The following is a 23,730-nucleotide window of genomic DNA, read 5'->3' on the forward strand; positions in this document are numbered from 1 at the left end:
CAGCCCCAGGACGGTTCTGCCCTGCAGGCAGCCTTTCCCAGCTAGAACGTGGAGATAGAGGTGGTGTTGTCAGACTCGATCCCGCTGCCCTTCCTCGTCACCTCCAGGATCTCCTGCAGGGTCTCCTGGCTTATGCAGCCAAGCTCCTGCAGGATCCGGAAGAAGTCATTACGGAACTTGACTCCAATGAAGGCGTAGAGGATGGGGTTGAGGCAGCAGTGTGTGAAGCCGATGGCCTCTGTCACCATGATGGCCGTGTCCAGCTGGTCTTCCAGGACGCAGTTCTTGGTGAAGGTTTCTAGCTTGGTCAGCGTGTTCAGGAAGATGACGATGTGGTACGGGCTCCAGCAGAGCAGGAAGACGCCCGTGACCAGGATGGCCACGCGGACAGCTTTTTGCCTCTGCAGGCGCTGGGACTGACATAGAGCCCGGACGATGGCTGTGTAGCAGTAACACATGACCAGTAGGGGCACGAAGAAGCCCACGGTGTGGTAGAGGAAGCGGGTCGCCAGCCAGACGTTGTTGCCATCGATCCCAACCTCTGGAAAATAGCAAATGCTGCGGTTGCTGTCATCTGTCCAGACTTCCATGAAGATGAGATCGGGTAAGGTCAAAAGCAGCGAGCAGAGCCACACAGCCATACAGGTGAGGTGGATGGAGCGAGCTCTGCGTTTGCGGTAGGTGTGGATTGCATAGACGATGGCCAGGTAGCGGTCCACCGCGATGCACCCCAGCAGCATGCTACTGCAGTAGAAATTGATCTTGTGGACAGCACTGAGGATCTTGCAGAGGAACTTCCCAAATACCCACCCGGCCAAGCTCTCCACCACGCTGAAGGGGAAGGTGAGCAGCAGTGCCAGGTTGGCCAGGGTGAGGTGGAAGAGGAAGTTTTCCGTGGTAGTGCGAGACCGCTTGAACCTCTCTAAAATGACCAGGACCAGGGCGTTGCCCAGAGTCCCCAATACAAACATCAGCAGATAGATGAGGGGCATGAAGACCTTTCTGAAGGGGTCTCTCTGGTCGCCGACCATGGATGAGTCTGGGTTGAAGCAGAAGTAGCCCTCCAAAGAAGGGGTGGTGTTCTCGGCTTCATAGTAACCACTCACCTCCACCTGGTTCTGGGGAACAGAGAGAGTCTGGTTACTAGAGGGGAGTTTCTGAACACGAGAACCCAGTCCCTCAGCTGCACCTGGCAGGCCTGGAGCCAAGCATCCCCACGTCCCGCAGCCCGCCTGCGTCAGGAGGAGGTGCTGCCTGTCTGCGGCGTGATGACCTGGCAGGCCCTGCTGGTGCCGGGTCCCGGGAGGTGCCGCGGCACGTGGAGAGGGTTGTCCCGATCTCCAATAGCGAGGGCTGCTCGGCCTGTAATCATTAACTAGCGTATTTGGGGGTGTTCTGGTGCCCAGACATATGACCAGTTTCATCTTCTGGTTTCATATTCTGCCGGTGGCTTTTGCTTTTTTATGTGGCACGGAACCCTCCTCTACCAGCTTTCCTGATCTTTCCACCCATTTCTGATACCGACTGTCCCCATCCTGCCTGCTGTCAGGTACGAAGGTGGTGGGATTCGCCGCAGAGCACGATGTGCTAACTCAAGCGATGTGCACCGCTCCTGTCCCCTTCTGCCTCTCCTCCTCAGAGACGTCGGAGCTGCCTGGGACAGAGCAAGGTGAGGCGGGGACAGCGGCAGCCGTGCTTGGGATCGCTTTCCGCGCGCTCAGAGAAAGGTGTGGGGCAGCTGTTCAAGCACGACTGGAGGAACGCCTCTGCGGCGCCTTGGTGCCATAGCTGTGGGGAGGGATGCCGGAGAGAGAAATCTGTTCTGTTGGTAAACCTTGCGGTTCTGAATTAATTGCAGCCAGAGCAGGAAAGGGAATCTGAAAACACCACTTGGACCCCGGGCTGATACCCGGTAAAGGAAAGTGTGACGGAGCTGCCGCAGATGCGATTTGCGCTCGGCCTGCTGTAGCTCCTTGCCAGGTGAGCAGCCCGTATTTGGGCTGAGACCGCGCGCGAGTCCCCGGTGCTGTAGAGCTGCAGTTGCGCTCGGGATGAGGCCCCCGGACGGGAGGCACGCTCCGGCTGGCCTCGGGCACCTCACGGGAGCTGGGCGTTGGCAAAAGCAAAGGGCTCGGATGCAGGCAGGCAGAAAAAAGAGTGGCACAGGAGGCTTGCGGCAAGCTGAGAAATTAGTGACAACTGGGAAGAGCTCGGCAGCAGTTACCCCGAGCTCCCCCACCCACACCCTCTCTGGAGACCAGTGCTGAGACTTCGGTGCCAACCACAACGGAAGTCTCTGCTTGCTGCTTTCATACCTTTCACTGCCAGCTGTAGCCGTTTGCACCTGCTGCTCCTTCCCTTGTCAGCCAAAGTTCCCATCTAAAAATACTAGCCCTGCTTTAAACAGTTTTAGAGCTCACTTGGGAGGCTTTTGCTCCCCCCCACCTCCCTGTGCTGCCAAGCCAAATGACGGTGACCAGCCTCGAGTCCTGCGCTGTGCTTAGCTAGAGAAGGCTGATTTACCTTTCTTCTCTCTCAGGCAGCCTTCCCCAGGCAACGCGCTGGGTGCCTCCGCACGTGACTGAGGTAAAGAGGTGACATCGCAGCGGTCGTCCCGAACTGCTGTGCTGCTGAAACCACCTGCGTGGCTCCAAGGGGAGCCCAGGCATGTTGATGGGGGAGAAGTCTACGGAGCGTTACCGAACGCGTGGAATGGGCAGCTGGCTCAGGCGGTCCCCGAGCAGTGGACGGTAGGAGGGCGAGCGAGCCCTTGGGGAAAGTGCGGAATAAGCTTGCCCAGCTCTTGCCCTCTTCCCTGGGCCTCTACCTTTGGCTACTGCCAGAAAGAGCATCGAGCCAGACAGACTTCGGTCTGACCCAAGTTACTCTTGGTCTTGCCACAGCGCCGTTCCCCGCTGGCTCTGCACCCAGCGGTGCTGCCGCTGTGCTGCGATGCCACAGTGCTTCCTCCCGAATGGGCGAGAGCCGGTCCTCTCGGGGGCTGAGAGTCCTCCTTGCCCAAAACCTCAAACACGCGTGACTGTCTTCCCCTAACGTAACAGTGGGGCTGCAAGCGTTTGGTGAGAAGCGTTCGTATTCCCAGAGAACAATTATTTTTCCAGTTTAGGGTATGATTCTGGAGACTGAAGGTTGCTGCTAAAGACAAAAGCCTTTAAAAATCCCTCCCGATGTGTTTTCTCCCTGGCTGGAAAATCTTTCCTGCCTAGTCCGTACCCAGACCCTGTGTCAGGAGTTACCAACATGCACAGAAACCTGTGATATGCTGGCTAGGGCCAGATCCTTGAATGTCCCCCCCCCCCCCAAAAAACCAAAACCGACACAAAAACCTTTGCAATTTGGTGCAGCGACCGAACCTGGCTGCCCAGGATGCACGCGTGACTGTGCTGAAAAGCCCTAAGCGAACACGTGTTGGAATGGGTAACTTCACTGGGGAGAGGTTGGAGGGTTCCAGCTTTAAAGGGAAAAAGGAATCGATGGGAAACGGATGGGTTTGCTGGCTGGAGTGTCAGAGTGCTGCCTGGAGCCACGCCGGCACCACCGACGATGGCAGATGGGCAGCCTGCACCAATGTGTTCAATGGCTTTGGCTGCCAAATGGTTTCTAGCGTCACCTTGCACTACGAGCCGGAGGTGCGGAGGCTGAGTGCCGCTATCAGCCACCATCTGATTGCTGATAAGATGGCAGGTAGGGCTCTTACTGGAAGCCGGTCGCCACGGGCAGGGGAAGCGTGCGCTGAGCTGTGTTTGAGACGTCCTCTCATGTGCATCTCCGAGCAGAGCAGCGAGTGTGGGTGGGAGCGGACAGAGATGAGTTGGAGATGAATAAAGAGGATGAAAGGTCAGAGTCCAGGCTGAGACAGGAAGGGCAAGGACCAGAGCTGCAGGAGATGCACTGAGTGTGACAAGCCGGGGCTTTTGGGGACTCTGCTGTGATTCCCATTTCTAGGTCTGGAAGCAGGTGGCTGCCTGATCTGGGATGGGAGAAGTCTACAGTGCGCGCGCGGGGGGCCTTTGTACAGGTCTCCTGCAATACAGCTGCAGCCAGATTTGCAGGTGGGCGATAAAGCGGTGCTTTTTGTCTGTAACCGAGCAGTCAAGTGCATGCCTGGGAAGCCCGTTCCTCTGCGCTCTTTGTTCAGGGATCCCTTTTCCCCCTGTAACCCACACCTCAGAGTTGTTCTGGTCTCTGCATGTCAGCTGCTTTTCTCAGTTCCCCACAACTGCCAGCGATCAAAACATTTGGCTGCAGAAGAGAAGCAGCCTGTGCACTATTAGAGATTTTCCACACGAGTCATTCCCTTCTAGCCCATGCCAGGGCTGGGAGAAGCACGTTTCATTCCCAGCGCCTTAAAACCGAAATTGCCCGCATCGGTGCACGTTACTGACAGAGCTTCCGCTCGTCCCCTCTCTGGGTGCTGAACTAGGGAAACCCACAAATAAGAGCAAAGCCTGTGGAAACGCCGCGTTACTGTGGCGCAGGTGCCTTTAAGGCTCTTGAGTCACATTGGTCCCATTACAATGAAAAGCGGCCTGCAGCACTTCAGGGGACCTGGTGGAGATCTCGGTGGTCTTTCTGCGACCGTGTCTTTGTTTCTCTAGCCTGCAGCTGAGGAAGGTTAAGCGGGCAAAGCTGTATTGCTATGGAGAAAGGGGGTTATCGTTTTGGGCACGTGACTTTTCCCCAAGGTTACAGAGACGAGTGGTCCCATACGGTATCAAAGTTCAGGTTAGGCCCTTGCTGCACTCAGTGGGCAATACTGAGATAAATGCCCTTTCGGTGCAAATGTTCTCATCTCATTTTTTCCTTCCACGCTTGCTCAATCGGTCAAGCGATCCTCCCTGGTGAGCGCATGGGGCGAGGTTTGTGTCGCCGCTTTGACACTGTTGAGGCTTTTTTTTTTTGTTGCAAATCTCTGTGGGTAGGTTGCTGCTGCAAGTAACTTAGAACAATTCATGGCAGAGGTAAAATCGCTAAGCTAAGGTTTTGGAAAGTATTGCGTACAAAGAACAAATCCCAGCGCTACTTAATCCCCCTGCGTTAAAAGCGACGCAGTTTTGTCACAAGCAGCCGCTTGCTTATAGCGCGTGACACGCTGCGGGCAGGCAGCCGGCACGCTTCAGCTTCGCTGGTTTTCTGGTTGTGGGACAGATTTCTAATGGAGAGTTTGGTTTTAACCTCTCAGCCAGCGTTAGCGCTGCCCCTGAACTTCAGCAGAGGTCAGGAAGAGAAGTGTCTTCTGCAAAAAAGCTCTAAAGGAAACAACCACCGTTCGCAAAGGATTTTTATACTGGATGAATATTAAAAATAAGGAGGGTAGGGCTTGCCCCCGACATCTCCTCTCTCTCTTCCCTGGTGTATTGGACAAAGGAGGGACGGAAAAATTGGTAAAAATTCAATCCAGCATATCTCTCTTTAGAGAAACTAAACAAAAACTGAGGTCTGCTGCAGAGAGCCACTGTATTAAAAAATAAATTCTGAGCTGCAACATTTGAAAACCAAGCTAATGATAGCACTGCTGTGGACTTCCCCTTGGATAGCACAAGATACTCTAAGGTGCAGCTGCTTTCTTTCACTTGCAAACGCAGGGGAGAGAACTATGGGTAGAATACACAGTGTCATCGCTCCCTATTAGAAGAAGTACTTGCAATTTATCTTCCCCTCTTTAAAATTCCCCTCTTGAAAATACACTGCATATTCCCCTTTCAGCAGAGTCTACAGCCGCCTGTTTGTGGAGAAGGCAAGCAGGGCTAGGAGCATGTATAGCCGTACCAAGGGTTTTCACAGGCGGACAGACAGCATTGCATTTGCTTGGGTATTCCTGTTATGTAAAGACACTAGATGAGAGATGTCCAGGGCTTTGCACGCTGTGTGCACAGTCATTTATACCGCCGAAGGCTGCTGCAAAAGGCGCCCGACTCAGAACGAGCGTTTTACACCCACACTGTGTCGATGGCTGCGCAGAGAGCAGGGCAGCAGGGAACAGAGACCGGGACGGGCTGGCAGCGTGGGACAGGGCTGCAGCAGCCCGGCTCTCCCAGCGAGCCGCCCAGCCCTTCGGCAGCGACTGTGGTCTCGGTCCCCATCCGTGCAAGGACGGCGCTCGGGCTCGGCGCTCGCTGGAACGTCGGCGTGCAAGGTCCCAGTAGTTAGGCAGCTGTGCCCAAGGGAATACCTGGCACCCTTGGATCATAGCGGCTGCAGCCCCGTTACGCTGGCTCTCTGCGAGTTGCAGCGCTGTCGCCTGCAGTCCCTTCGTCGGTCAAGTCCAGACTTAAGGGATGCGAGGGCTGATTGTGCCGGCATAAGAAATCGTTCAAGCTCTCCCCCTGCCAATGGGAGGGGAGATGACGGACAAATAGAAACCAGGTCTTTCAGCCCACCCCAGCTGTACCTGCTCTCCCTGTTAGCCTCTCAAACAAGCAAAGCCAGGCCCAACTCACCAAGTCATAGGTCTCTGATGAGTAGCTGACAGGCCCCATGGTTTCAGGGGCAGGATCTGTCTCTCCTCCAGCAGTTTCAGCAAAAGTTCTTCTTTTTTGGGGTGGAGTTAGTCATTTAAGTGAGTAGGGAGGGACCCGGCATGTAACAATAGAGTATTTGCAAGGCAAATGAGCTCCAGGCATAGAGTGACCTAACTGATGTAAAGATTAGCATCTAGGTTTATCACCTTTTTCTTTAGTGCCGTAAGTTGATTTTTCAACGTATAGCGTGAAGAATCCACGTTCCTTTGGTCTGTACCAGGGAAGATCCAGAATCGTCTATAGGCCTTCCCTGGAAACCTCCAGGGCTCTTGCCCACGGCCGTCCTCATCCCAGGCGGTCCGAAAGACTTTGGAAAGCTCTGCGCCGAGGGACCGGACCCCCTTACTAGAAATCTTCCCGGATCTGGGCACCTCTCTGGAGCCGTGCAAGACTTTGAAGACACCTGAGATGAAATGCACGGGTCTGATCTGCGTGACCATCGCCCTCTGCCTCAGGGTCCTCCTGGCTGCTTTAACGTCAGCAACCTGCGGACGTCTTCTGCTCCTTCTCCCGCTGCGTCGCCCCTCACCTTGGCTCAGGGGGGCACGCAGCGGCTTGCACAGGCAAGCACGGCCTCGGTGGCCGCGCCGCATGCCTAGGGAAGGGCACTAGCCAGCAGAGGCTGGTCTGCTGCATGACACACAGCGAAGCCCCCTTGATTAGACACCTTCCTGCAGCGCTCGTCTCGCCCATAATAGAGATGGGAAATTGAGATTTCCTCTTCTCAAGGAAATGGGCATTTTGTCCCACTAATGTCGCAGCAGCAGATTCACCGTGTGAAAGCCCCAGCCTGGGTCAGCAGATAGGGCAGCGTCGCAGCTGGCATTTTGGCAGAAAGCTTTTCCTCTGTGAGGAGCTGAGGTGGCTTGACAAGCGCCGAGCCCGTCCTCCTCTTGTCTAGGCACAGCTGCGCCAAAGCCTCCGTACCCGCAAGGAGTCTGGTGGGGCTCAGACTGGTGAAGGAGGAGGTGGCGGCGTTATTCTGGTGAGCGACATTTGATTTCATTCGCTCCTTACGCTTATTAGCGGGGCCCCGGTGATCCCAACTTGGTGGTGGACCTGCTGCCCTCAGGACGTTGCTATCCTCCCCCGCCCCACGGACGTTTGCGTGTGCACCTGCGCATGCCCGCCCAATGCACTGGCCTCTGGGCACCCATTCTCCAAAAAGCAAGAGGCTGGAGAGCGGCAAAGCTGGAGGGAGAGCGTGGGGAGCTCATGCTGTGCCTTGCGTCCCCTGCCCGGTGCGGGGGGTACGGACTAAGCGAGCCCCATCCGGCGTGGCTCGGCTGTCCCGAGGCCCTGCGCTGCCGGGGCTGTGGGGTGAGGCAAGAAATGGGGCACCGCTGTGCCGGCAGACAGAGAAGTTAGGAAGGATGTTTTCACTCAGCTACAACTGGAGGGTGGAGCACTCAGCATCAGGGACTTCCTTTAAGGCCTAGCAACAAGGGTGCTGCTCCCCACGGCAAGGCACGTTTGGGACCGGCTCTGTCCGTGAGACAGCTCGTGACTGTCAACAAATGTGCCACCCCCTCCAGCCCCGATGACCCCGTGAGCAAAGCAGAAGTACCATGCAAATTAAGGTACTGCGAGTCTGTAGGTGACAGTCATGCTGCAGAACGTCTCGGGTCAGAGGGACGGGTCTGCATGATGCAGCTACGGGGAACCGTAGGCTGGAAACCCCCCCCAGGCTGTGAGCTTGGCCCTTAGACGTGGCGTGGGAATGACAGGGGTTCGGGGAGCCCGCTCCAAAGCATGCAAACAATTTCACCGTACAGGCATCACCTATGGGATCCATGTGTTGCTGTAACATGGAGTGCGGGAAAGATGATGGAGAGAGAGAAGAGCATGGGAGAAAAATAAATGGGGAGAAAAGAAATGTAAATGAAAAATAATGTCACTTCACAGGCAGGTAAGGAACCGACTGTGGAAGAAAATCGTCACAAAACTCGACGCTAAATATTTGCGGAATGTTTTGGTGGCTGTACACGGGAATTCCTGGCTGAACTCTGATTTTCTGCCACGGGTACACGCTCTTGGTGGAGAACTGTTCTTGTATCGTCAGGAACATACAGTTTCATTAACTTCTGTAAGGTGTTCTGATACTAGGAAATTATTCAGCTTTACGTAAGGATGATAAAACGCACTACTTGCACCTGAAGTTGCTCTCTTCTGTTTAACTATGTGACTAGCAAGCACATCCGGTGACCAGTTTGACGCTACGCTGACTTTCTGAGCTCTGCTCGAGAAAAGCCAGATCGCTTCTGGCTCTTGAATCGTCTCACTTCTAATGTTTTCCATTTGTCTTATTTGCTGTTGCCATAACTGGAGCTTTGTGAAGTATGTGCTGCCTAATGCTAGTCATATTTACCAATCTGTTAATTTCTGTTGTCATGTGTTCTTTTAAGGTTAGAGCGTGCTATTTCCCGTTCATCTCGTTGCGAAGCGCGACGCTTAGCCGTGCGAAGAGCCGAGATGAAAGGCCGGTTCCTGCGCAGGAGGGCCAGAGCAGCAGCAGCAGCAAGGAACGAAAGGTCGTGCCCAGCGTGTGCCTCTGGCCGCGGGAACGGGGGAGTCGAGGCTTCTCCAGCTGCAACTGCTGCGCCCGCCGGCCAACAAGCAGGCACCGCAGGACAACAGGTGAGATGCGGCTTTTCCACTCTCCTGGCATTTGAAGGCACAACGCCTGTCTTTTTGGGTTCCTTTTTCTCTTGCCATGCTTGCCGCAGAAGCGTTAAAAAGGAAGAGGGAGGCATCGGGTGGGAGAGAGAGGCTTCCAAGGGAGCTCTGCCCCCGGGGCTGGCAGTTCAGGACACAGCAGCAGCCCCACAGCAGGGCAGCAGGTAGTCTGGGAGCGAACAAAAGAGAGAAATTAAGGACGAGGCTGTGCTGATCTTGCTGATGTTGAGCGTCGTGGTGAAGAACGATCCAAAGACAGCTGTAGATGTGAGGAGCTAGAAAAAAATGGTAACGGGAGAGGAAGCAAATGCGTTTTCCCGGTTTTTTTGGTGCCCGTTTTGGATAAACCTTTGAACAAAAATTTGCCTGCAAGTTTTGGGATTACCAGCCTTTTTAGGCTAGCGTTTAAGATTATGTTCCTGTTGCGCCTCAGTTTGTCAAAACCCTTGTATAACTAATGGCTGCCTGAAAAAGGAAGCAACGATTTCCAAGCTGTCGTGCTCTGTGGTTATGGCTCCCGCCTGCTGCGGGACTCAGTCTTTTATTCTTCTGTTTGCGTTAGCTGTGTTAAGGAAGCCGCATTAACTTTCCAGGCCGTTTCTGGGGAAGCGGGAATGCTTTCGCCAGCTTGGTTCCGAGCGCTCAGGCGCGCGCCGCTTCCCAGCACGGGAAGTCATCAGCGCCGGTGGCTTCCACTTTTGTCGCTCTGCGTCCCCCTCCATTTTAGAGCTCCGCAAATCGGCAAAAACGCTTCCGTAGCTGCAGGAGCAGCGACGCCCCAACACTCACAGGGGACCCGGCTGCCCCCGCTCGGATATGTTTATTCTTTTGGGGCCCACCGGGCCGGCATCAGGCCTCGCCCCCTGCAAGCGCGCCCGCCCTGTGCCGGGGGGCGGCGGGTCTCCTCCGCGGGGCTCGCTCCTCGCCCCAAGCCCGACCGGCCCCGCCGAGGACCGGCCCCGGGCCCAACGGGGAGGGCGCACCGGGCGGCAGCCCCGCCCCCTCCGCCCCTCCCGCCGCGCGGGCGCGCTCACGCGGCCGGGGGAAGCGCGGCGCGGGGCCGGGCGTGGCGCGCGCCGTGCGTGCGTGCGTGCGTGCGGGGCGGGGCTGGCCTGCCCTGCCGGGAGGGGGAGGGCGCACGGGAGGAAGGAGGAAGCCGCCATCTTGGAGCGTCGAGTCGCCATAACAAGGCACCAAGGGGGAGCGAGAGGATTTTATACCTGGGCGAGGGGCGAGCGCGGCTGGTGGCGGTGAGGACGGGCCAGGGCGCCGGGGCGGCCGCGGGCCCGCGGGAGCGGGGCGGGGGGGGCCGCTGCCGCCCGGCCGAGCCTCGCGGCCTGCGGCGCGCCGCGGGAGCGGCGGGGCCTGAGCGGGGCCTGGCGGTGCCGCCGGGCCGCGAGCGGGGCGGCCGCGGCCGGGCCGGACCGGGAGCGGCCGGGCCGCGGTGCCGGCGTGCGGGGCGGGGCCGCGGCGGCGCTCGCCGCCGGGCCGAGCGGCGGGGCGGCGGGCGGGGGCCGCTCCATTGTTCGCGGGCGGGAGGTGCCGGTGTGGCGCAGCTGCGTTTCGCGGGTGGCGCCGGCCCCGCCGCGGGGCCCGGGGGCCGCGCCGTTCGCCGCCGCGGCGGGGGCGACGCCGCAGTGCGGCCTGGGCTCGCCGGAAACAATGGGCACCGCGGGGGCTCCTGCGGCCGGGCGAGCTGCGGGGCCGCTTTGTGCCGGGGCCGGCCTGGCCCGGCTGAGGCGCGGGGGGGGGGGGGGGTCGGCTGCCGGCGGAGAAAGGGGAAAGGTCTAGCGGCGGCTGCCCTGACCGCCCGCCCGCCTGCGTGGTCTCTGCGTGGAGGAGAGTCGTGGCGCGGGGGGCCTTTTTTCCGTCGGACCGCCGGTTTGCGAAATGGTGGCGCTTCTCCTCTCGGAGCGGGGAGATTCGTTGGGGTCGATGAGGCTGGGCATCCTCCTTTAATCTCTGCCCTTTTAAAGGGAAGTTAGGAGCGAGCGAGGGAGGGAGGGAGGTTGGTTAAGGGTCTGAGAAGTTCCATCTACAGTTTTGGGGAACTCCTCGGCGTTGGCGTCCATGTCTTTCAGGCGGCCCTGGTTACTTTTGTGACTCGTCCGGTTTTTACAAAGTTAATGGGCAGGAGAAATCTCTCTTCGAAGATGCCTTGGAACAGTGCTTCCAGTCAGGAGGATAACTAGCAGAAAAAAAGCGCTAGTTCTGCAAACTTTAAAGTTTTGCTGTGAAGCCAGAATTGATGTGCTTGGAAACAGTTGGGAAGCATCTGAATTCCTCTTCCGTCCTCTTGAATGTGCCTTTTATTCACTGGGGAAACGTGTGCTTTTTGTGGACACTGAAGTTAGGAAGCAGTAGTCTGCTGGTTTTTCCTTTGTGTTTTCCCAAGATACAGATGCGTTGCGATGAGAAATTTTGTACAGGCAAGCCTACTTTCTCGTGCTTCCGAAAGGTTTCAGACTAGGACTGTCTGGGCTCCCTAATATCGTTGTAAGGAGTTTTTCAGCTCTGGTCCGTTGCTTACTTTTACGTAAGGGGCAGACTTTGTATTGTCTCTTTATGGTTTTGCCACCTTTCCTGTTAAATAGGGTGTCAACATTAAGTCACGCGTACCAAATGTTATCTTTTGAGCACAATACGAGTTGTTATGGACAGCTGGAAGGTAACGTCACGTGGAACACATAAGCAGGAAGCTAGGTATCTAGTGTAAACGTATATTACTCACTGCTTCAGTTTAGGCTCAGTCACTTAGACTTAACAAAACAGGAAGCTACTGTCAGTTCAGCTTGATGATATCCTTAGTTTCGCTATTCCGAATGGTGTTAAATCAATACCTAATTTAAAAGGTTGAGTAAGCTGGTCGAACTAACTTTTTGGGTTGGAGGAGGGTAAGCTGTTTGTGTTTTGTTGGTTTGTGGTGTTTTGTTTTGTTAAAGTAAAAAAACCATTATTTTTGTTTCTCTTTTGAAGTGAAAAGGGTAATCGGAGTAACTTAAGGGTTTCATCGCTTCTAGTGGAATATCCACTTGATATTGTGGTCTTGCTTCCTGTCGCAAGCTTGTGCATAATGTTGCTTAGCATTGTAGGGCTGCCTTGCTGTGTCCCAGAAGTGGGGGAATTTCAAGACCCAACAAGGCAATTGATATGACTCGTGCTTACTTTACGGGGGGCGGGAGGGGCGGGCAGGTAGTATTTTTCAAGCGGTTACTCGCCAGCAGGCTGCTGAAAGTACAGCTGTTTAGAAAATTATCTTTGGTGACTGAAGGTGGTGGGTGCAGCTTTACAGAAAGGGGAAAAAAAGTTTGACGCATGTCTCAGTAATTATCACCGAGAAAACAGAAAAGCGAGTACTGTTGTTGCGCACCGCTTGGGAAGAAGCAATTCTTAAAATACAAAGGTAAACTGATGTGGTGATTTACGTAGACAAAAATCCACATGCTAATGGTTCTTGTCTGCTTCTCTTTCAGATTGAAGCAAGTGAATTGTGATACAACTCAACTTTGTTAGAGGGCTTTTTTTAAAAAAAAGTTGATCCACAGTGCATCAGAGCAAGTTACTACTTTACTTTTGAGTGACTTACAGGTGCTTGCCTGCATTGCAATAAAGGACTCATATATTGAGCAAGACTTATTTATCTCTTCGTTTTGGAGAGTCTAATAAACTGTTATTACAGTTTCTGTACTGACTTTCAAAGTTTTGAAGTCTAAAAAGACATCTTTAAAAATACAAACATGAGCACGGCCAGAACAGAGAACCCTGTTATAATGGGTCTATCCAGTCAGAATGGGCAGTTGAGAGGCCCTGTAAAACCCAGCGGGGGCCCAGGAGGTGGAGGCACACAGACTCAGCAACAGATGAACCAGCTGAAAAATGCCAACACAATCAATAACGGCACTCAACAGCAAGCACAGAGTATGACCACCGCTATTAAGTAAGTGTTTGTATCGGCTGCTGCAAAAGTAACATTTAAAAGTCACATATGGGGAAGTGTTCTTGGGTTCCCGTTTTAAAAGGTTTTCTTCCGTTGTTTTGTGACGTTGGCGGTTAGAAGCGTCCTGTGACGTACATTATGAAAAGAATGCTGTGCTTCCGTGTGCAGGCTTCTCTCTGACGGTGATCTTTGCAGTGTGTTCGCTGTGGAAATCGAATTTGACGCTTTGCTTTTCAGAACGCTGTAGCCGCTTCTCAGACGTAGCCCACTGAGCAGCAGCGGCATCCTGTTTTCTTTGCTCATTGCAAGTGGTATGAGAGGGAAATTGGGGAGTGGGAAGGAACTGAACTGAAATTTAAGGCAGAGGAGGAAACACCACCTAGTCTCGGTCCAGCTGTGTATGCTTCTCAGTTGTTTGTTGCAGTTCTTTCCTCACGGTGAGAAATTCTTTCACGTTGGTTATCTTTTGTCATTGGTCTTAAATAGCAGCTCTGGCTCTCCTCGGTGTAATGCTCCGGCTTTAATTCATCAAAGCCTGAGCTGAGATAATACGGTACCACTGAGATACCCTCCTACCATCAATCTGGTTTTGGTAGTGCGCTAATAAAACTTGAGTGTGCCGGTTGGAAATTCCGAAAGAAGTAAAAGACTTGGATGGTACAGTAGCGCGTTACTTTTCTTTTTTCCCTGCGGTTCCTCCTCCCCTGAACAACATTCACTTTTGGTTTGTTACTTGATTATTTGCAAAGGAAATGCCAGCTCTCATCAGAGAGTGCGTAAGGGAATACGAAGGTTCTTAAAGTTTGCCTAACTGGTTGTCCTGTCCTGTGTCCCTCCCTGCCCTGCCGCCCCCCCCCCCCCCCTTTTTTTTTTTTCAAATGGGTTACTCTAACAAAACTGATGAGTTAAACTCATCCAGATTCACTCGTGACTTCGTGGGATTGGGGAAGAGGTCTTACTCTGCTCTGTACAGTGGCTGTCTAGGGAGGATGGGTGTCTTAAATCTCATTGAAAGTGAAAGATGACATTTGATCGATAAGCGGAGTGCATGCTTACTTAATTTTCCCCCCAAAAGTGTTTTTTGTCTTCTTACATTACTCATGGATTAAGAACGGATGCTCCCTGGGCAAGAGAAATTTTTTTTTTTTTTTTAAGTGATGAAATAATTCTCATGTGGATTTATTATAGCCAGTTTCTGTCGTATGACTAAGTCGGTGCTCAGTTTTAAATCTGTGCTCTATTGGATTGATTCGGTGCCCTAAAAATGGGACTTCAGTCACAACTGGATAAAGATTTCACAGATTCTCTGTGTGCTTGGCAGACTGCTGATTCTCTCTGTTTACAGTTTCCTGCCTGTTGTATCCTGCTTAGCTCAGAGAAGACTTGAGCTCATATGTGTAGGTGCTTTTAGCTTTCAGGAGGTAAAAGTATTACATGTTCATCACTGTATCTAAGACAATAAAAATGCAAAATAAAATTATTAAACCAGATTTTTTTAAAAAAATTGATTTTTATTTTATTTTTGCTATAGACCTGGTGATGACTGGAAGAAGACTTTAAAACTCCCTCCAAAGGATTTGAGAATCAAAACTTCGGTAAGGATGGTTGAATCGTAGGAACAAATATTAAATAAAAGATGTGGAAGAAGCTGTAGTGGCAAAACATTTTTCCTAAGCAAAGATTCAAAAGCGGTTCGGCTCTTGCTGTTGTAAATGAAAGATTAATTTGTTCCCCAACTGCCTGGGAGAGATGCTTCTCTTGGAAAGCTCGAAAACGGAGTTTACTGTGGATTTCTTACTTGATTAGTGTTGCAGCGTGGGACTGATTGTCAGTATCTCTTGTAAGGTAGATCGAAAGATGTCAGCGTACGTTCACGGTACTGTATTTGGTTGCAAGAAAGCTGACGTTTCCCTCCCCACTGTACGGTATTGCACAGATTGGTGGGAACTTCTATATAGTAATGGAATGCGCTTTGTGGTCTTCCTGCGTAGGCAATCTCTCGTTGAGTCAGACCAGTCTACGGCTGCGGGTTCTATGACCTAATCTTATGGATGTGCTTTTTTTGATTATTCAGGACGTGACCTCCACAAAAGGAAACGAGTTTGAAGATTACTGTTTGAAACGGGAGTTGCTGATGGGAATTTTTGAAATGGGCTGGGAAAAACCATCTCCTATTCAGGTTGTTTACAAACAGACTACTTTTAAGCAGCATTTAATTTTTATAAATTTATTGAAATTCTTACTTGTGCTTATACGTCAGATACTCGTGCCACGATTTGGGAAACTGAGGTTGTGAACGGTAGGATTTGGTGGCCCTTTGGGGAAGGCGAGGCTTTCTAGCGCCTGACTAAATCACTGAGTCGTGCAATGGGTGACTTAAAGATGGGACCAACTTTAGAGGCTTTAGAGAAGTTAACTTGGATTTGCCTTTGCACTCTGGAGGCATTAGTGTGATAAGCCTCTGTTCAGTAACATCCTTCACGGAAGTAGTCCTGGTGAGAACGGGGCTGTTCTGTAAATTTTCCAGAAAACTGAGTTGCCATAGGCTGCATACCTTTAGTTGTTACAGAGAAAACTATGGCTTTATCGCACAGTCTTAGCATTTTTTATCATAAGCATCTGGAAAGAGCGTAATGGCGATTATGGGAGAGAGATTAATACATGAGCAAGTTTACTTCTCTATCCCTCCATCTTGCTTTTACCTTTCAGGCTTGTTCTATTAAGAACCGTTGATGTGTAAACTTCAGGGTGGGTGGGGAGATCGAACGCTCTTTTAATTGCTCTTTGGAGGATTATCGTTGACACAGCTCTGCCACTTTATCTCCTTAAGGCATGAGAAAGCTACGGCTTTTAGGTAATTTGTCCGCTTCAAAACAGATTCTAACCGTGCCGCCTTTCCAAAAGGCTGAGGGTTCTTTAGGTGTTGCTGTAAAAGACAGTAAAGTACAAAATACTCGAGGCCTGTGTTTGGATGGCTGAAGTTTCAAAAGGAAAGCCTGCTGGCTTTATGAGAAGTGTATCAGAGGAGCGTGCAGGTTTGAATTACGCAGGCTGAGGCGGTTCTGATGTTAAGAGGTAGATGGGTGTCTTTTCCCATAGGAGCTTGCTAGTGACTGTCACAGTCTCTTCATTTTTTTCCCTAATTTTTCACTTTTTTCCTAATGTCTCAGTTACGGGTTTACCATTCCTGTGGTACCTGATCCCTGGTTCTCTTATGACCAGGCAAGACAAGGACTTCTAAGTGGGCTATGGGGAGCAGAGCTATTGCTTTGTTGGGGAACTCTTTAGCAGTGGGTTGAACTCCTTCCTGCTGTGAGTCTGCGATGCTTGCAGTTGCAGGATATTCTGTTCGTGGAATGAGCAGATTTCACGTGATGCTGTTAGTGAGGAAAGTTACAGTTGGCCAGCCTCTTTAGCAAGCATGGCTTACGATTGCTCATGCGCTGTCTGTCATTGCATTTCAGGAGGAGAGCATCCCCATTGCTTTATCTGGTAGGGATATCTTGGCTAGAGCGAAAAATGGAACAGGCAAGAGTGGAGCCTACCTCATTCCTTTACTTGAACGGCTAGACTTAAAGAAGGACAATATACAAGGTCAGTTGAGATGGATCTCGCTTAGCTGCAGCCAGGTAATGGTATCTGTTGCTATGTAGCAGACTTGAATTTGAAACTGGTCAATGAAATGGAGCAGCGTAGGTTATCTGCTTGTGCTTTCAAAGAAAGTTAATGGGGAGTGGTGGAGGGGAGGGGAGTTTTAAAAGTCCCACGGTTGCTCTCAAAGTCTTGAAATGGAAGACATCTTCCGGACTTTACCATCTTGCCCTGGAAAGTGGATTTGGAGGAATAGGCAAGCGTGCTGGCTGGGGGGGCTAGCACGGAGGGAGTATCCAGGGGGTAGAGAACCCTTGCATGGAATTTGCCTTGTCGTAAGCAGTTTCTGGGTCTTGTTCAGGTTATCCAGAGTGGAACTCCAAAACCGTAGAAATATAGCTTTCATAAAGTTTCTGTCTCCTCTGAGGCTTAGCGTTTAAGGTACGGCGCGTTACTAGTAACTCACACTGCTGCTTTTAACTTTCAGCAATGGTGATTGTTCCCACCCGTGAACTAGCCCTGCAGGTCAGTCAAATCTGTATCCAAGTCAGCAAACACATGGGAGGTGCCAAAGTGATGGCAACAACGGGAGGAACCAATTTGCGAGATGACATAATGAGGCTTGATGATACAGGTTGGAGCACTTTTGCTACGCTACAGTTGCTGTTTGTTTTTAGCTTTTACAGTGGCAGTGGAATTTCTGCTTGTTGTTATTGTTTGCCTGTTAGAGAACAGACTACAATATGTCGTGTTCACTGTTTGTGTGCTGTCATTGTTCTCTCAAACTGTTGTATGAAACGTGGCCACGAATGCTGGAAACATTGCTTTAGTTGCCTTAACCTTTTCCTTTTTTTTTTTTTGTTTTTTTTGTTTTCCTCTCTTCTAACCTTACAGTGCATGTGGTGATAGCTACCCCTGGGAGAATTCTCGATCTCATCAAGAAAGGAGTAGCAAAAGTTGAGCATGTCCAGATGATAGTATTGGATGAGGCAAGTTGCTCACGTTAAACATTTTTGGATTTTAACACTGAGTTAAAGCAATGATGTGGTTCAGCGAGTCTCCTTGTTATGCACAGCAGCAAATCAAAAACTTTGCTTAGTGACACTATAAGGTTATAGCTCATCCATTTCTCAGTATTTTTGAGATGGTATTTTGGCAGAAGAATTTTTCTGCATGTGAATCTTTTAAAAAAACAACCTAGGAAGATTTGCCTTTCCTGTCGTCTTTGCTGTTCCCAAAGAATAGATTAACAGCCTTTTCTGAAACAAAGGAATACGTTTCATTTGGTTTCGGTTTATAACAAGCGAGCTGTGCTTGCCACATAATTGTATACAAAACTGACTTATGAACATCCAATAGCGTACAGGCTTCCAAGTGAGAAAGTACTTGCGTGAAACCTCTTGGATGACTCTGATAGGAACCCTGATGACCGTTCTCAGTTTAGATTCTGTTTATGTATCCTGAATTTGATTCTGTTTAAATCAAAGCGCTGAAAACCGGAAGAGAGTAAACTTCAATTTACCGATGAATCCTGTGTGCAGCAGCTAAATCGCACATCTTTTGGAGCATGGTGTATGCTCCAAAGGGGACGGTCCCATCATAAGGGCAGGGAGAATGCAAAACAGTGGTGTTTTGTTTTGGTTGTGGTCCCATCCTGCCCGCCCCCCCCCCCCCCCCCCCCCCCCCCCCCCCCCCGTGTGGTACTACCAGAAGACTGAAATCTTGCCCCATTAATTTAACTTGCTCTTTATTACTTCTGTTGTTACAGGCAGATAAGTTGCTGTCTCAAGATTTTGTTCAAATAATGGAAGACATTATTCTCACGCTACCTAAAAACAGACAGATTTTGCTCTACTCGGCCACTTTCCCTTTGAGTGTGCAGAAGTTCATGGTGAGTGCAGATGTATTCATATACATAGGATGGTGGTGACGTTGCGCGTGAAGCGTGGTGAATGAGTGGTGCGTAGCTGTTAGTGCTCGTTCTTTTAATGCATCCAAACTTCACCGGTTTAATCTAAGTCAGCCTAAATCTAGGACAGAAGTTTGAAAATATTTTTTGACCCGCAATACCGTTAATGGGAAAGCTGGGTATGCACAGTTCTTGCCTGTAAGGTACTGTTTTCCACTTTGTACATTAGTTAGGTGCCATCTGCACCTATTTGCTTCCAGAAGGGTGCTTCTGTTTGGCCTGCTCCGTTGCCTCAGATTTATAAGTAATCCTTTGTGAAATTTTACCCGCCCTGTCTGTTTTGTGTATAGCATGAAGAGTGAGCGGCTAGGTAGTGCATCCTTGCCACGGAGGAAGCTAAATGTGCTAGAGGGTGGGAAGTACTTAATGTTGTTTTGTGTGCAGATATGCCCGCTTCATCCTTATCTCTGTTTTTCAGATTCCATTTGCAGAAACCCTACGAGATAAATCTGATGGAAGAGCTGACCTTGAAGGGAGTTACCCAGTACTATGCCTATGTCACTGAGCGTCAGAAAGTGCACTGCCTCAATACGCTGTTTTCCAGGGTAAGCGGTAGGGCTGGGTCAAGAACATACAGAGGCTTTTCTCCTTTTGGAACCAAGAATAAGACTGAGGGTGGCAAAGGACGGCTTAACGACACTTTTTTCCTTGTCCAAGTGTGCTGTTTAGCTGAAGCTAAAAATGCATGCTTTTGTCCTGCACTTTTGTGTTTTTAGAACTTTGTTAATTTTTTTCCCTGCTCCTGTACAAAAATACATGCTGTGTAAACTACCGGCAAGCATACCTGCTTTGCTTTCTTTCTGGAAGGGGTTTAGACTTACATCTTGGATCATTTGTTAGTAAAATGCTGTGTTTACTGAGCACGCTACTTATATGTTCAGCTCCAGATTAACCAGTCGATCATTTTCTGCAACTCCTCTCAACGGTTGAATTGCTAGCCAAAAAGATCTCCCAGCTGGGCTATTCCTGCTTCTATATCCATGCTAAAATGAGGCAGGTGAGTATGACGGCTGCAGTGGTTCCTTCCGCACCACCCCAAGTTTTACTGCATAGTTGAATTAAGTCTTGTGCTTGCTTTAAATTTGCACGTTCTTTGAAAACTGAAACGTGTTGCTTTGCTATCGATTTGTTTTTAGACTGCCCCTCCCCCAAACCTCTTTCCAGGACTATTCAGCGGAGCTGGTCGGTTGATAATTTAAGAGTAGTCAGGCTAATTAATCCAGCGTAAGCACAGACCACGTCCAGAAGGCACGGTTTTTACTGCTGCTCGCCTTGCTTTTGCCAGTGTGGGGAGCCATGGTAGACCATGCAGTGTAACTGACGTGTGTGAAAACGAGCCTGACTTAAATGACAAAAACCCCAGTACTTGGCTGACTGATGGCCTTGTGTGGCTTTGCAAACGGTAAATCTTGCACTGTGACTGCAGGGGAATCTGAGAAGTCAGGGAGGTGGCTTTGATCAAACCTCTTGGCGAAAGCCGTGAGCGGCGTGTGGCGACTTGAGCACCTGTGGCCTTGGTGTAGACGATGAAAAATGCCAACGCAGCTTTGCTGGTGCAGAGGTTTCTGTTAATTGTACGTTAGCTCGCGTGTCCTCGAGCTTCGTACTTGTAATTTCCCTCGTTTTCTGCAAGTGTACTGAAAGATGTCAGAAGGTTGAAGTGACGCATGTAAAACGGTAGTCCTTTGAAATATTTTTTTTCTTTTTACATGTGAGCTAGAATAAATTCGAATGAAAGCTTTAGAGGAAACCTAGCTTTTACTGTTCATGGAACTGACAGGTAATGCCAATGTTTGCTGGGCCATATGCAGACCGGTAATTAATTAAGCAGAAACAGAAGCAGTATCGGTATTGAGAACAGAGAGCTATGCAAATGGGTTCCTCGAAGACTGATTTTTTTGTATGCTTTTGATCAGTCAGTAGATGATCTTTGTGGCAAAATGCAGGTATGTTGTGTGGAAACCTTCCACTTGTTCGTTCCCACTGTTCATGTCGCTCCTTAACGGTGGTATTACTTAATCTTTGTGTGGCCCAAACTGACTTGTTTGTGAGAGTCTTCACAGACGATTGGACTCATCCCACCCCTAATTCTGAATCGGTGGTGAAAAATGCTCCATGCTGGAAAATGAGGTTACTGCTGACTTAGGTTTTTAAGGGAATGAATAAAATATGCATTGAATTTGGCAGGGGGCTGGGGGAAGACGACAGTCAAAACAGCAGCTTAACTTCCTTGATGTGCGTTTCATGTAATTGTAACCTGAGATACTCCTATTCTGAGATGGGTTTGATGCAACCGTAGGAGGCTTTAAAACACAGTCAGTTAAGTGTCTTTGTCTAAAAGTGGTACCAAGGGCCCCTCTGGTAAGTTCTTTAGAATATGGGGGTAAGAAGGGCTAAAAACTCTGTACTTGCAGCTTGCTTTGACTCGGCTGCTCTCTAATGATGAGGGGGAGGAATTCACTAGATTGAAGTTCAGTGTTTGTGACTTGAATATACCTGAAAGTTCAGCTTTTGTTTGTTTGTTTGTTTTGCTTTGTTTATATATATATATATATATATATATGAAAACAATTTTTTTTCCACCCCCACAGGAGCACCGCAATCGTGTGTTCCACGATTTCCGAAATGGCTTATGCCGCAATCTTGTTTGCACTGGTAAGAGTTCCTAAACATATTCCTGTTTCTAAAGGTTGTGGTAGAAAGCAGATGAGCCGTTAGCCCGGGTATAACAGATGACTTGATTTGTAATAAAACAAAACAATATGTTTTGGTAAGATGTCTTTGTCGCGCCTGCGTGTAGCAGGGTGCAGCACTCCTTTAGGCCTGTAGATTTTTGTCTTTTGTGACTGTCGTGGTTTAGCCCCAGCCAGCAGCTCAGCACCACGCAGCCGCTCGCTCGCTCCCCCCTACCCCGCTGGGATGGGGGAGAGAGTCGGAGGAGTAAGAGTGAGAAACACTCCTGGGCTGAGATAAGAACAGTTTAATAATTGAAATAAAGTAAAATAGTAATGATAATTATAATATTATAATAATAATAATGATAATAATATACAAAGCAAGTGATGCACAACGCAATTGCTCACCACCTGCCGACCGATGCCCCAGACAGCTCCCGAGCAGCGATCGCTGCTCCCCCGGCCAACCCCCCCTAGTTTATATACTGAGCGTGATGTCATATGGTATGGAATAGCCCTTTGGGCGTTTGGATCATCTATTCTGGCTGTGCCCCCCTCCCAGTTTCTTGTGCGCCTGGCAGAGCATGGGAAGCTGAAAAGTCCTTGACTACCATAAGCAGTCCTTAGCAACAACTAAAAACATCGGCGTGTTATCGACATTCTTCTCCTACTAAAATCCAAAAGACAGCACTGTGCCTGCTACTAGGAAGAAAATTAACTCTATCCCCAGCCGAAACCAGGACAGTGACAAACCACGAGGTGCAACTTGCTACAAATCATTTTACTGTGCTAGTATTTCCTGCGCTAGTTACATTTTCTGTGTATTTTCACACATGAGCACTCTCTGAGTTGTTGGGCCCGTAAGCTTTACGAAATATTGGTAGAACTGGGGCTAGGATCACCCGAGTAAGTTTTGCCGATTCTTTAAATGTTTATAGCTCATCTTTTCTAAGTATTTTTATAGTTTTGATTGGCCTGTATATGATCCGAGTTCTCCATCGTGCGGCCTGTTAGGGCACTACCGTGGCAGTGTCTGCTGATCACGATGTGTCTCTGGGTCATCTTAAAAATTGCTGGAAGTGGAATAGAAATAGCTGAACTAGTGGGATGTAGTTCAGGCACCTCAAGTCTGTTGTGACGTTGGCAGTGCCCAGTTGTGTGCGAGGAGATGCTTTTGTATAAGACAACCTGCTCAGAAATAGTCTAACGTGGAAAAAAAACTAGCGTCGTGCTAATTGCTTTTTTGGCATAGATGTGCGGGTTCTGGTGTGCTGGTCATTCTTCTTGTATTATTTATGTTTCTAATGGATGAAGAGCAAGAAGAAACCGTATGAATCGTATGGAAATGGTCTTTGATACAAAGGAAGCTTCTGTCTGGAAACTAGCGCAAGCCAATGTTGATCGCTGTTAATCTTTCCACCCTAAATACTGTCAAACATTTGGTCTCACTGAAATTAACTTTCTCATGACCTGGATCATCTTTCAGATCTGTTTACCCGAGGTATTGATATCCAAGCTGTGAATGTGGTGATAAACTTTGATTTCCCAAAGCTGGCAGAGACTTATCTCCATCGTATTGGCAGATCAGGTGAGAGGAAAAACATCTTTAGGTACAACTTTGCTGATGACTGTGATGTTTCTTAGGCTTGAATTGGCTTCTGGTTTTTATTACTCTATCTGAGAACTATTTTAGGTGGCTTTGATTTTTCCGACAAAATTATTTTTGGATATCGTCTCAGGTGGTTATCCTCACAAAATATCTGAATAAAGGGCTGTTCTCTTGCAGCTGGCCTGAACAGCCTAGTGGGGGAGGAAGCATGTTTTGCTTTAATCTCAGGAGACTTACTGATACTCCTGTTTGCAGTTTGGGAAAATTCTGTACTGAAAATTTAGCTTCCATGGTGTCTTAAGCGTAGTTTTTTTGTCCTGCGTGTGCTCCAAGGTATGTTTCTAATGTCTGGGCATTGGCAAAATATATACCCTTAAGAAAGGCAGTAAAAAAAGGAGCTCGGTGTACTTGAACTTTGTAGTTCAGGCTTGTTCAGGAACTCTGTTACTGAAGAAGGGCTGGACGTGCATAGTGCAGCAGTGGAGGACTTTTCGTTGGTAATTAATGAGGAGGTTTGGTCAGAGCATTTTGAACCTCCTTGGTTTTCTTCTTATAGCGGTATGAAACTCCATACCAAAAACCGATGGGAAAGTTGTAAGCAGTTTTGCTTACAAAAAAGATTTGCTTTTTATCATCAGAGAGCGACGTTAATAACTCTGCAGTGTGCAGACTTTTTCAATCAGCCTTCTATTACTCAGTTTGGTCTTTTTTTTTTTTTTTTTTTTTTTTTT

The 23,730-nt window shown here is 49.8% G+C and overlaps 2 protein-coding genes across 2 annotated transcripts; one reads left to right on the plus strand and one right to left on the minus strand.

Annotated features, from left to right (window-relative positions):
• Positions 1–41: 41 nt before the first annotated feature.
• On the minus strand, positions 42–6,515 carry CXCR5 (C-X-C motif chemokine receptor 5). The gene is made up of 2 exons (XM_009482301.2): positions 6,462–6,515; positions 42–1,118 (listed from the first exon to the last, which is right to left on the minus strand). Exons 1-2 carry the CDS (start codon positions 6,498–6,500, stop codon positions 42–44), a joined length of 1,116 nt encoding a protein of 371 aa, XP_009480576.1. The 5' UTR covers positions 6,501–6,515.
• A 3,838-nt stretch (positions 6,516–10,353) lies between these two features.
• Positions 10,354–23,079, plus strand: DDX6 (DEAD-box helicase 6). The gene is given in 13 exon segments (XM_075723209.1): positions 10,354–10,468; positions 12,692–13,155; positions 14,687–14,750; positions 15,230–15,334; positions 16,620–16,749; positions 17,234–17,380; positions 17,641–17,735; positions 18,515–18,642; positions 19,137–19,260; positions 19,597–19,639; positions 19,642–19,712; positions 21,307–21,370; positions 22,877–23,079. Coding segments are annotated over 12 exon segments (1,329 nt in total). The 5' UTR covers positions 10,354–10,468; positions 12,692–12,955; the 3' UTR covers positions 23,035–23,079.
• Positions 23,080–23,730: the final 651 nt, after the last annotated feature.

The sequence above is a fragment of the Pelecanus crispus genome, chromosome 19 (assembly GCF_030463565.1).
Source record: "Pelecanus crispus isolate bPelCri1 chromosome 19, bPelCri1.pri, whole genome shotgun sequence".
Classification (NCBI taxonomy): Eukaryota; Metazoa; Chordata; class Aves; order Pelecaniformes; family Pelecanidae; genus Pelecanus; species Pelecanus crispus.